A 12,940-nucleotide genomic window follows, 5' to 3' on the forward strand; every position below is an offset into this window, starting at 1 on the left:
CTTATATGATTGAATAATTGAGCTTAAACATTAAGAATAGATTTTTTAAATGAAAATATATACAATTAATATTAAAAAAAATCGGGCCTATCGAGATGTCGGGTCGGGGGCCGTCGACCACCCGGCCCTATTGAGCTTGATTCGTTTTGACTTACGAGAGATAAATGCTCGAGCTCAACTCGTGAGTCATTTTTCAAGCTCGTGCTTAGCTTTTGAGCTCTTTTCTAAACCTCAAGCTCAGCTCGTGAGTCGTTTTATCAAGCTTGGACTCGACTCATTTATTATCAAATGACTTATATATATTTTTTTTATATATTTTGAGAAAAACCTTACACGAGCCAAAGCTCGGCTCGAACTCGTGTAGTACCTTAAACACGCCAAAGCTCGGCTCGAGCTTGGGATTGCAATGTGAAATCAATATATTGAAGCCTAAAAGAGGTAAAAACTTAAAAACACACAAGGCTAGTTTAACACTTGACGAGCCTAAACAAGCTTCACATACAATACTCAAGCTTGATAATTAAACGTGTTTTTTTTAGGCTTGAGTTTGACTCGTTTCAAGCATTTTAATTAATTCAATCTCCAGTAGCTCATGACCGGCTGAACACATTTAAAGCGTCGGTCGTAGTGAGATGGCCCCATTACATCAAAAATCAAATCTATAACCCGTTAAACCAACTAATTAAAATCCGTTCATTCAATCAAACCCAAAATTTGATCCTCTTCAATGGGAATAATAATCTCAAGTTCCCTCCATAAACCCACCACCAGCAACCACCACATCTTCATCTTATCCGGCCAAAGCAACATGTCCGGCCGCGGCGGCGTTAGCCACCACCACTGGGACGGCATCGTCCCAAACGACTGCAAACCCGACCCGTCAACCATCCACCGGTTAACCGCCAACTTAACCTGGGAAACCGCCCAGGACCCACTTCACGCAGACATCGACACGGCCAAAACCTGCGGTGTGGGCCCAGGCATGTCGTTTGCCAATGCCATTAAGGATTACGTCACGGGAGTGATAGATCTTGTGCCGTGTGCGATTGGTGGTACGAGTATTGGTAAGTGGGTTAAAGGCGGGAAACTGTATGAGAATATGGTTAAGAGAGCTAAAGCGGCGGTGAGTATTAATGGCGGTGAGGTTAAGGCGTTGGTTTGGTACCAAGGAGAGAGTGACACGTCATCGAAACATGTTGCTGAAGGTTATAAAAGTAATATGGAGAGTTTGATTCGTAATGTTCGGTCGGATCTTGGATTGCCTTCATTGCCGGTTATTCAGGTTAGTTACTAATTTAGTTGATCTTGTATTGTATGTGAACTAGGACTGGAAAACGGGTCGGGTTGGACGGCCCGGGTTAGTTTCGGAACGGGTTAATTGAAAAGGGTTATTTTGGTTCAGGTAGAAATGGGTCGGGTTAGAACGGGTTGGAGTCGAAACAAATTGGTTTAAAAAATGGATTTTTTTTAAAATCGGGTTAGGACGGGTTCAAGCGTCAGTTACGTGCATTTTAGTACCAGATACGCGTACTGGGGCCAAGAAACGCGCATAATGCAGCCCCGGTACATGGTTAGCTCAACGCTTGATGTGTAAATGGCTCTGCACGAGTAACCTTCGTCGGTTATGTGCGACGTCGGTTACACGTGTTTAGTGTCGGTTACGCGCATTCCGGCGTCAGGAACACGTGCGACGTTGGCTATATGTGTTTAACATCGGTTACGTGCATTTAGGTGCTGGTTACGCACGCGGCGTCGATAACCTGCATTTCAGCGTCGGTTATGAACGTTCGGATAACGATTATGGTTAATGATTAGGTTACTCATGCGGTGCCATTTACAGGTTGTGTTTGAGTTCGAGTTGTATAATTAAATGAGTTGTGTTCGAGTTTACATGTTTATATTATAACATGTTTAGTTGAATATGTCAACTCAAATTTGCCCACCCAGTAACATGTTTATGACTTGTTTAACGTATTTCTTTTTTACGTGAATGATCCCTTTGATTATAAAAGGGTATTCGTATCTGAACTTTGTTGATTGATTCGGTTAATTGATTATGGTTTATTTTGGGGAGAATATGGTTGCAATTGCATCTGGTGAAGGGAAGTACGTGGAAATAGTAAGGGAAGCGCAGAAAGCGATTGATCTACCGAATGTGGTGTGTGTGGATGCGAAGGGGTTGGAGTTGAAGGAAGATAAGATTCATTTAACGACCGCGGCTCAGGTTGAACTTGGTCACATGTTGGCTGATGCGTATCTTGCTCATTTTGGAGGAGCAACTCATCTGGCTGCCTCTGTTTAACGGGTGGCTGTGTGGGAGGATTGTTGTATGTTGTTTGTAAGTTAATTTTTTTGGGTAATTCTATTTATCCTTCCTTGTATTATGCCGTTTCGACAATGGTACGTGACAAGGTGAAAGTAATCAATGTTTGAGTTGATTCGTTTAATTAAATTGGGTCGTTTTCTTGTTGAACTTTTTAACACGTTTTGTTAAATAGGTCAATGTCAATTTACTAACCCGCTTAGCACATTTTCCTTTGATTATAAAAGAGTATTTGGGTCATTTTATTCAAATTTCAAATATAACTGAAAAACTAGTGAATGGTAGTTTTACCCCCAAACTTGTAAATCGAAACCATAGAAGTATAAAACCTAAAGTTTGAACTTACAAAACTTAGTATCCCATATGAATGGTACCATTCATGTAATAATAAATCTCATGTTGAAAAGGAAAGAAGAGTTTACTACATAACTCAATGGAGTTAGAAAATATCAGTTACTGTTATCTTGACTTTATTTAACAAATCTATAATTTCACACTATAATTTATACAAAACTAGTACAAACACGAACTCAAATCATGTTATCGGAGTGGTACTAAAAATCATATAAACAACATATTTTTTTTTGTTTACTTAAATCATGCATCTTCATACCTCTTTTTTTCTTTTAAAGTGTAACTTTAATAGAGATGAAACTATCTCAAAAGTTATTACACGATTACTTTGTAACTTAATAACTGATCCTTCACTTTCTTTCACAACATAACAACGCTAGATAAATAGGAAAAACTTAATGGGAAACTCTAGAAAAACAATGTCACAAAGGGACCATTTATGCATAACCCTTTTAAATATAATTAAGTTATTTAAATAATCATATCTTTTGTGTATTGACTGACAATAATCTCATATTTAAAAATCATTACCAATGGTCCAACCTTTCAACTATTTTTGTCTAAATGGATCTCCGTTAAAAAACACTTAACGCCATTAAGCTTTTTTTCGAGTTTCAAACCGATGTTTTAGGGGTTTTAATCGGAAGAAAGATACGAGTCGACTGATGTAAAACTTATTTCGAAACAGTGATCCAAACGAAGAAACAATGTTTCAATTCGGGTGCTTGAATTTCCAGTTAATCATAATCATGTCACTTGAATCACCGTTTCGAGATAAATATTACATCATTCGACTCGTATCCTTCTTCCGATCAAAAGCCCTAAAATATCTGTTTGAAATTCGAAAAAAAAATAACAGTGTAAAGTGTTTTTTTTTAAGGGAGATCCATTTAGACAAAAAATAGTTGAAAGGTTGGATCATTGGTAATGATTTTTAAAGAAGAGATTATTATCATCCAATACACAAATTTTGAGATCATTTATTTCAAATTTGCCTAAATTTGTAATCAACATATTACGATTAGGTGTTTTTTTTTCTTTTTAACAAAAGTTGCCCAACCTTTCAACTATTTTTGTCTAAATGGATCTCCGTTAGATTCAACTATTTAGAAAACGCTTATCGTGTTGGAAGGCAAAAGTTCTTTCCGTTAGAGGGCGTATTACAGTGTTAAAAGCGGTTCTTAATTCCCTTCCACCTATTATTTTTCTCTTTTTAAAGCACCGGAAGGGGTGATCGGTAAACTTGAGAGACTTAGGAGGGTGTCTTTTTGGGGAGGGACCGAAGAAAAGGCGAAAGTTAATTGGGTAGCTTGGGAAAAAGTGGTGTCACCGATTAAATATGGTGGTCTTGGCCTTGGGTTATTACGAGATAGAAACGTGTCATTATTGGCAAAATGGTGGTGGCGTTTCAAGAATGAGAAGGGTAGATTGTGTTGGAATGTTATTTGGGCACTCCATCATTCTTCGCCCGTGCCCGTAGAGCCGAATTATAAAAATCGATTCGGTGTTGAAGGCTTATGGGGTGGAATTAAATAGGTGTTTCCGCCATGTTGTGAAGAACGGGAAGAATACGTGGTCTTGGCTTGATTGTTGGGTTGACCAAATTCCACTGACAATTAAGTTCCCAAAGCTTTTCTCCTTGGAAAATTCAAAGAGGTGCATGGTGGCAGATAGGTTGTATATGTTGGGATTGGGCAAGGGATCCGAACAGTACAGAGGAGATTGGTGAGATAAGGTGTTTGTTGCAATTATGTCAAGGTGTGGGTTTAAAACAAGGGGAAGATTATGTGTCTTGGCAGTATGAATCTGATGGTAGCTTTTCGGTAAAAAGTGTGAAGAGTTGTATGTTGCTAAACTCGCACACAGCTGCTGAATATATATTCGATTGGAACCGGTTTGTACCGAGAAAGGTTGGGTTTGTGGCTTGGAGAGCGGTTCTCAGCCGCTTACCAACGTTCGATGCTTTAATAAGGAGGAATATTCCAGTGAGCTCGATATTTTGTCCAATTTGTGGAGAGTTGGAGGAGTCAACCGAACATGTCTTCATTTCGTGTGGTCTCGCCCAAACTATGTGGAGTGTCATTGCTTAATGGTGTAAGTTGCCCTCGTTTATATTATTTAGCTTTCGAGATGTGTTGGACTTGTATAAGTTCTCTTCTTTTACCAAAGAAAAGGCTAAAGTTTTTCAAGCGGTTTGTTTAATCGCGACTTGGTGCCTGTGGAAAAGGAGAAATGCGCTTGTCCACTCTGGGTCTCCGATTCAAATGACTAGCCTGATAGAGGAAATAAATATGATGGGATTCCTTTGGATAAAAAGTAGGGCAAATAGAGGGGGCTTTCTTGGGACAAGTGGTGTAGTTTTCGGTTGTAATGGGTATAGTTGGGTGGTCATATTTGTTGGTTTTGTCCTATGTTTGTTTTGTTTGGTGGCGACTTACGCTGTGTCGTTTGTATTGGTGTTTCTAGCAATCTGCTAGTGTTTTCGAATGAAATTTTGTTGGTCGTTCAAAAAAAAAAAAAACAAAAGTTGCCCAACATTCATTTTACAAGGGAGATTTGTGTTAATATGGAACCAAAAGGGGTGTTGTAATAACTTAGCAAAATGAAGTAATAAATAGCTTCACCAACCATAAGTGGGGCCCGAAGTTAGATCCGCGCATGATGCCACATTGGTTGTTTTATTTGATTGGCACCTAGGAATCCCAAAAGCATATCCAGGGCGTGAAGACACTACCTCACACTAAACATTTGTTCTGATTAAAGAAAAGGAGTATGAACATTCAAAATACACGACGAATTGTACGAATTCTATTCAATTTGTTTAATCATATAACAAGAGTAAATTACTAACGGTTTCGTTAGGTAAGATGTTGCATCTAAATTTAAATTTGATAAATTATAATTTCTTATAATTTTAAATTTAAATTTGGTAAATTATAATCTTTGCTGTTTATTCTAGTTCTATACTTATCGTATTTAAGATATAAGATAAATGACATTAAAAAGCTTTCTTGAATTGGTTTAAAATTACTCTATTACCTATTTACCTTTAAGGACAAAATTAAAAAACACCCAAACTTACACTTTTCTTTCAGATTGTTGTCCCCAATCAACTTGATGACAACAAGTGAGGATCATTTCAACATAGAGACCGATTGTGGAGAAAGGAATCAGTTCAGGAAAAAACATTCACTACTAGAAATAGGGCTAATGCAACTTATTAGAAGCAACTTTTTTCAAATGAGTTGCGTTTGACTCTAATGCTACTTCGATGAACACGAAAGTTGCACTAGAAGATTTAATGCAACATTTTTTATAAAAGGTTGCAAAGTTATACTGAATTTGCAACCTTTTTATTGAAAGGTTGCATATTTTACTAAAAGAGCAACATTTTTCTTCAAATATTGCATTAAGAAAAATTAAATGCAACTTTTATTTTAAAAGGTTGCATTGTTAGTAGTTGAATGTAATTCTAGTCAAAACGTTTTTGATAAATCAATATAAATTTTATAATTTTAAATAAATAAAATATTTTTGTTACTAACTAATAAAAACTGTTTTGAATGATTTACTCTGGCTTGCAGTTGAGTAGTTGCTTTGTTTTGGCGCGTTTACTTTCAACTCGATGAACCCCAATGTTTCATGAAACAATTCGCCTTTCCTTATTAATCAACTACACGAAATTCCAACATGCACCTAACACAAAATTCATGGCTTTGGGTTTGCTATAAACACGCTTGGATTATTTTGGGGCCAACCTGTGAACCCGTTTAGCTAAACAGGTTGCATGTTGAACAGTTTAACCTGTTTAATTTTTTATCTTATTTTTGTAAAATGAGTTTTATGTAATAAATGAAAGTTCATTATATGCTTTGACTACTTTGAATCGACATGTTTCATCCGTTTTGACCCGTGACCCGACCCCTCCAACCTGACCCGTTTCCCGGTCCTAAACTGAACCCTCAAAAACTAAAACATAAAATGCAGGAACTGTTGGTACTCCAACTACAATTTGAATTGACTTAGGTGGGCAACTGTAAAGTTTTATAAAATAAAGATCACATGAAGCTTGCACTTTGGCAGTGAAATCATCTAATAGTTAACAAATGTAAGTAGGGTTTTTTTTTTCGTTAAGAAATTTTTTAAAAAGATTTGAATGATTTTTATAATTGTTGCTTTATAAAACCTTTTTAGTTAAAATCTCATAATTTGTGATATTTTTCTAGAAAGATACGAGGAAGTAGCCAATACGCAAAAGGAAGCACACGCACACATGGGTCTACCACCACAAGGAAGAGGTCGAAATGGGAATATCGAGCCCACTAGAGGAAACTAAACGAAGACAATGAATTACCAAAGGAAGATGATTTAATGCCTTAACGGGTCAAAAAGTTAAAAGCCGGAAGTGAACTATCTTTGTTTTTAATTATTTTTTTATCTATATTTTTTCTAGTTTTTATGATGGATCTTTGTAATATTTTCAAGTTTCTAATATATATACACTTTTATGTAATTTAATTATATATTACCATCTTGTTTTAATGCAAAAAATATTGAGTTTGAAGTCAAAAAAATAGTGTAGCCCCGAAAAGCTAACAACACTACACAGGTTTTGCACTACATGTGCATGCCGATCATGTCACTGGGAGTGGGCTGATCAAGAAGGTATAATAAAACAGACTTCACAATGTTTACTCTTTTTATCAATAACTAAATCTGAAGATCATATTTGACATGATCATTGCAGTCCAAAGTTCCCGGTGTCAAGTCTATCATTTCCAAAGCAAGCAAAGCATCAGCTGATATTCTTGTTGAAGCTGGTGACAAGATTCAGTTTGGTGATCTTTATTTGGAGGTATGAAAACATAAAAATTAAGACTTCAACTAAAATATTTACAACTAATTAATTATTATCATGTTTTACTTCAGGTTCGTGAAACACCAGGGCATACAGTAGGTTGTGCTACTTATGCTACTGGTGATGGACCTGACAAATGTCAACCATAAATCTCATATAAGGATGATAATGAAATCTAAATCCGATGGGAAAACCTGAAATCCGAAACATTTGGGACGGTAACACCCGTCCCTTTCACGAGTAACACCCGTCCCATTCGAGTTGTAGATTGCTGAAAATAGAATTTCAATAGAAAAATCCATAAACGGTACGATTAGCACTTGACACCAAATATGTTTCTTTTATTTTAATAGTATTTCGACTTCCTATCATTAACTACGGTTGCATAGAAAAGGTAAAGCTTAGTTATGTTTGTCAGACCCCGCTAAAAACCGGACGAGTTTTTAGCCGGGTATAACCGAAACTCATGGATGTACCCGATACTCAACAAATACCCCTTTGGGACGGGCTTTCATAATTGGGGCGGGTTTGGGATTACCTAAACTCGTCCCAATCCCTACCCATTACCATTGAGTGATGAAAAGTTGCAGCATCATTGCTACTTTATTCACTTATCTTGTTTCTATACACAAAAAAAGGAAAAAAATAATACAAATGCAGAGTTTTGAGCTTGAGAAGCTCTAAACAAATAACAAAGAACCTTCCAACTACAATAGCAGCTAACTTTGATTTCGCTCCTAAAAGCTTGTTTTTATAGTTAGATATATATACTAGCGGGGTCTTAACTGTTTTAACACAACCCCACCAAACCCTTTAATCCACGATCATCATCCTTAAACTGAAACATAATTGTTTCTCAATCATTCTAAACCAAATTTGAACTCCAATTACACTAATATATTCAATCAATGTGAAGCCACAGACATTCATTTGGTGATCTTCATACATGTCAATTTCATTATATTTCTCTCCGAAAAAGACATTATCCATTCAAAGGTTCAAATGTAAGTTTCTTTCATTCATAATTGTATTCAGGTATTCAGTTTTTGTATTCGATAATTCAAAGATTTTGTGGTATAGGGGTTAATTTCCTTAGAATAGCAGATGTGTTTTTTTTATCTCTGATAGATCCAATTATCTTTCAGGTGTTTGATTATAACTTTTATTTTCGATTTATAACATAATCATGTGATCGATAATACATGTAATCGCATTACATATTTCAAACAGAATATAATGGCATTACATGTAAATACATATTTCTAAGCCCTAATGTTATCAATGTTGTGCATCTTTTTTTAGATAATTATACTACTCATATTCCAATTCACTATGATCATGAACTTTTTCCAAATTTAGTTTCAATGTAATATGCAAGTTTAAGCATCAAAATTACTTTCCATGTGATTCACTGTTATATAATCAGATCATGAAATCTTTACAGATCGTTTGAGCTAATTTATATTAATCATTATTGTGCGGTTAATCATATCATGGTATTGTTAAATGATGGGTTTGTAATAATCAGATTACTCACATTTCATTATGTATTAATTAAAGATTGACAATTGTATCTACTTTTGTTTTTTTTTCTATTAAATTCAGAAAGCAAAAGACATGGGGAATGTTAGAGATTGGATGTATTTTCCTAGACGATTACCGGAATTTGAAGCTGGAGTTATTGAATTCCTTGATGCTTCATGTACTAAGGCAGCAAAAGGATCTCAAATCTGTTGTCCTTGCAAACAATGTAAAAACCGTTATTGGTATCGAAGAGATGAAGTATTCGATCATTTAAAAGGACACAGATTTATAGAAGACTACTATGTATGGGTTTTTCATGGAGAAAGTCCCTCACAAACAAGATTTAATGCTGGCATAGATGATGATGGTGATGGTATGCATGACAATTTTGATGAGTTATTGCATGATTGATTTAGAGACACCTTAGACGAAACAAGTACGGTACAAGAAGATTTAAATGAAAACACAAAGAAGTTGTATCAGCTGCTAGAAGATGGAAATGAAGAGTTGTTCCCAGGCTGTAAAAGTTTTTCAAAGCTATCTTGCATTGTCAGACTTCTTCTGTACAAGACCGATCATGGGCTTAGTAATATGGCATTTGATGAAATGTTACAATTTTTACAAAAGATGATTCCAGAGGCAAAACTTCCAGCTAGTTTTACTCAAGCTAAAAAATTCACAAGGGATATAGGGCTTGATTATAAGAAGATTCATGCATGTCCAAACGATTGTATGCTTTATTGGAAAGAGTATGAAGATGCTGAAGTGTGTCACATTTGCCACACCTCTAAGTGGAAACAAGTGAATGAGAAACAGAACAATCATAATAGTGAACATTATAAAACAACTTCAAGAGTTCCGGCTAAAGTAGTGTGGCATTTTCCTTTAAAACCGAGGCTACAGAGACTTTTCATGTGTTCAGAAATAGCTAAACATATGAGATGGCATGATAAAGGACGCCCTAAAGATGGAAATTTACGACATCCTGCAGATGGGAAAAGCTGGAAGGAATTTGATTCTTTGTATCCTCATTTTGCAAAAGAAACAAGAAATGTGAGGTTAGGATTGTCTAGTGATGGATTTAATCCTTTTGGAACAATGAGCATTGCTCATAGCACTTGGCCTGTGGTGTTGGTTAACTACAATTTTCCTCCCTGGATGTCACTAAAACCCGAATACTTTATTTTGTCTTTGTTAATTCCTGGACCCGAATCTCCAGGTAACAATATAGATATTTATTTACAACCATTAGTTGAGGAGCTTAAAGATTTGTGGGTTAATTGGTTGGAGACATATGATAAATCTAAAGATGAGACCTTTAAAATGTATGCAGCCTTAACATGGACAATTAGTGATTTTCCAGGTTACTCAATGCTGTCGGGATGGAAAACAAAGGGTAATTTTGCATGTCCATGTTGTAATCATGAGACTAGCTCACTTTACTTGAAGCATAGTAAGAAAACATGTTATATGGATCATTGTAGATTTTTAAATGCTCAACATCCTTGGCGACGTAATAAGAGTGCTTTCAATGGGAAAAATGAGAATAGGCTTTCTCTAAACCCTCTATCAGGTGTTGAAGCGTTGAGTGAGTTGTCTAGTGTTACAAATATATTTGGAAAGGCACAAAAGAAGAAAAATGATTGCACTTGCCCATGGAAGAAAATGTCAATATTTTTTGACTTGCCATACTGGTAATTCAATAAATGTCGGCATAATCTTGATGTGATGCATATTGAAAAAAATATATGTGATAATATAGTAGGGACTTTGTTGGATATTAGTGGCAAGTCAAAAGATCACCCAAAAGCCCGATTTGACCTTTTAGATCTCAAAATCAAAGAAAAGTTACAACCAAAACTTTCTGATGACGGTAAGCATGTTATCATGGAGAAGGCATGTTTTTCGATGTCCTCAAAGGAGAAAGTTAATTTTTGCCGTGTTTTGAAAGAAACAAAATTACCTTACGCGTGTGCGTCTAATATTGCACTTTGTGTTCATTCTTCAGAAAAAAAATTTTCGGGTTACAAGAGTCATGATGCTCACATCTTTTTGCATTACTTGCTCCAAGTTGCTGTTAGAAAATCATTACCAAAGCATGTTGTTATCCCTTTAATTAGGTTGGGTGTCTTTTTTTGAAGCTTGTGTAGCAAGGTAATTAAGCCTGAAGACCTTGACAAATTACAGTTAGAAATTACAGAAACGTTGTGTGAATTTGAGAAAATATTCCCGCCAGCCTTTTTTGACATAATGGTGCATATACCTATCCACTTAGTAAATGAACTTAGGCTTGGAGGACCTGTTCAATATAGATGGATGTTTTTTATGGAGAGATGCTTGTGCAAGTTAAAGTCATATGTGCGGAACAAGAGCCGACCTGAGGGATCCATAGCAGAAGGCTATTTAATTGAAGAATGCTTGAATTTTTGCTCACATTATATGCATGGAGTAAATGGCAGACTTAATAAGGGTGTAGAAGATAACGATGGTTTTAAAGGAGAAAACAAATCGAATGAACCAATGTTCGTGAATGGTGGCCATCCTTTGGGAGGTAAAAAACGAAGACAAGGCAAAGTTACATCTTTCAATGTTCATTTAATTGAACAAGCGCATCGTTATGCCTTATTCAATTCTGATTGTGAACAAGTCAACGATTATATCAAGTGACAATTTCCTTCAGATTATGTGTCATTATTAATCTCATATTCATGTAATATTTTGTCTAAATGATGCAGTGAGCATGAAGCTTATATTGAAAATCAACCCCGACAAAGTCGATGGGCACGAGCACAGAACCATAGTCATGAGTTCGCCGGCTGGTTCGAAAACAAAGTAATACATAATGATGTTCCGGATCATATTTATTGGCTTGCTAAGGGTCCTAGTCCTACATATAAAACATACTATGGCTATTATGCCAATGGATATAGGTTTCATACCAAATCACGAGATTCCAAATGTATAACTCAAAATAGCGGTGTTTCACTTACAGCTTTAACTCCTAGCTTTGCAAGTTCTCAGGACAAAAATCCAACCGTTGGGAATGTTGACTACTATGGTAGAATTTTGGACATAATTGAACTTGATTATTGGTCAAAGTTTAGAGTTGTATTGTTTCGTTGTGAGTGGTACCAACATGAGAAAGATGATTATGGTTTAACATGCATTAATTTGAAGAAGTTATGTTATTCAGACGATCCTTTTGTCATGCCTTCCCAAGTTAAACAGGTGTTGTATGCACCAGACCCTATAATAGATGGTTTGCATTATGTTCTCAACACGATTCCAAGGGATGTTTATGACTTTGATGAGGAAATTAATGAAGCTGATGGTGGCTCCTATTGGTGTGATCCTGATGTAGATAGGCTGGGTTCTTTTGCACAAGCTAGTGATCAAGAGACTTGTTTGTTAAGAGAAGATATCCCTCCTCTTAAGATTGACGCAAATACAAAATTAGCTGCAATGGATGTAGTTGATACTGAGAATGATGATGATTCTGATTATGATGATACATTATGGGATTGGATGCATGCTGATGATGATGATGATAACTGAGTTATTAAGGTACAAAAATAACTTTAAAGACAGTAATTTCAGTTTCTTTTTTTGTTTTCGTTAAAAACAGGTCATCGATGAATGGTTTTTTCCTTTCTTTTTCAGTTTTTCTGAAGAACATCTGAAGAACTTATCAGTTTTAGTCATTCTCTCCTTAATAGGGGTATTTTAGTAATTTATGTTTTTTTAGTACATGGTTGTTACTTGTCAATACAAATGGTTATACTCTCAAATTGTGGTTGGTTCATGATTTTCTAAAACATATGTTTGCCTATATATTGGTTAACCGGACCGGCAATGCAATAAGAATCACTAGAATAGCACAG

General features: G+C 35.8%; 1 protein-coding gene and 1 pseudogene across 1 annotated transcript; both read left to right on the forward strand.

The window, feature by feature from the left end:
• Nucleotides 1-727: 727 nt before the first annotated feature.
• LOC143580282 (putative carbohydrate esterase At4g34215 pseudogene) lies at nt 728-2,350 on the forward strand (annotated as a pseudogene).
• Nucleotides 2,351-9,028: 6,678 nt separating this feature from the next.
• Nucleotides 9,029-12,614, forward strand: LOC143580283 (uncharacterized). Its single transcript, XM_077063361.1, has 6 exons — nt 9,029-9,048; nt 9,141-9,317; nt 9,476-10,753; nt 10,844-10,932; nt 11,795-11,891; nt 11,990-12,614. The coding sequence occupies exons 1-6, from the start codon at nt 9,029-9,031 to the stop codon at nt 12,612-12,614; spliced, it is 2,286 nt and encodes a 761-aa protein (XP_076919476.1).
• Nucleotides 12,615-12,940: the final 326 nt, after the last annotated feature.

This window comes from Bidens hawaiensis, unplaced genomic scaffold, assembly GCF_021521415.1.
Source record: "Bidens hawaiensis isolate Kalapana, Puna unplaced genomic scaffold, B.hawaiensis_p1.1 tig00030301_1, whole genome shotgun sequence".
Lineage (NCBI taxonomy): Eukaryota > Viridiplantae > Streptophyta > Magnoliopsida > Asterales > Asteraceae > Bidens > Bidens hawaiensis.

Coding starts and splice junctions, on each gene's coding strand:
- LOC143580283 (XM_077063361.1), top strand. CDS start 9,029: ATGGTATTGTTAAATGATGG. Junction 9,049..9,140: donor ATGGTATTGTTAAATGATGG/GTTTGTAATAAT, acceptor TATTAAATTCAG/AAAGCAAAAGACATGGGGAA. Junction 10,933..11,794: donor ACCAAAACTTTCTGATGACG/GTAAGCATGTTA, acceptor TAAATGATGCAG/TGAGCATGAAGCTTATATTG.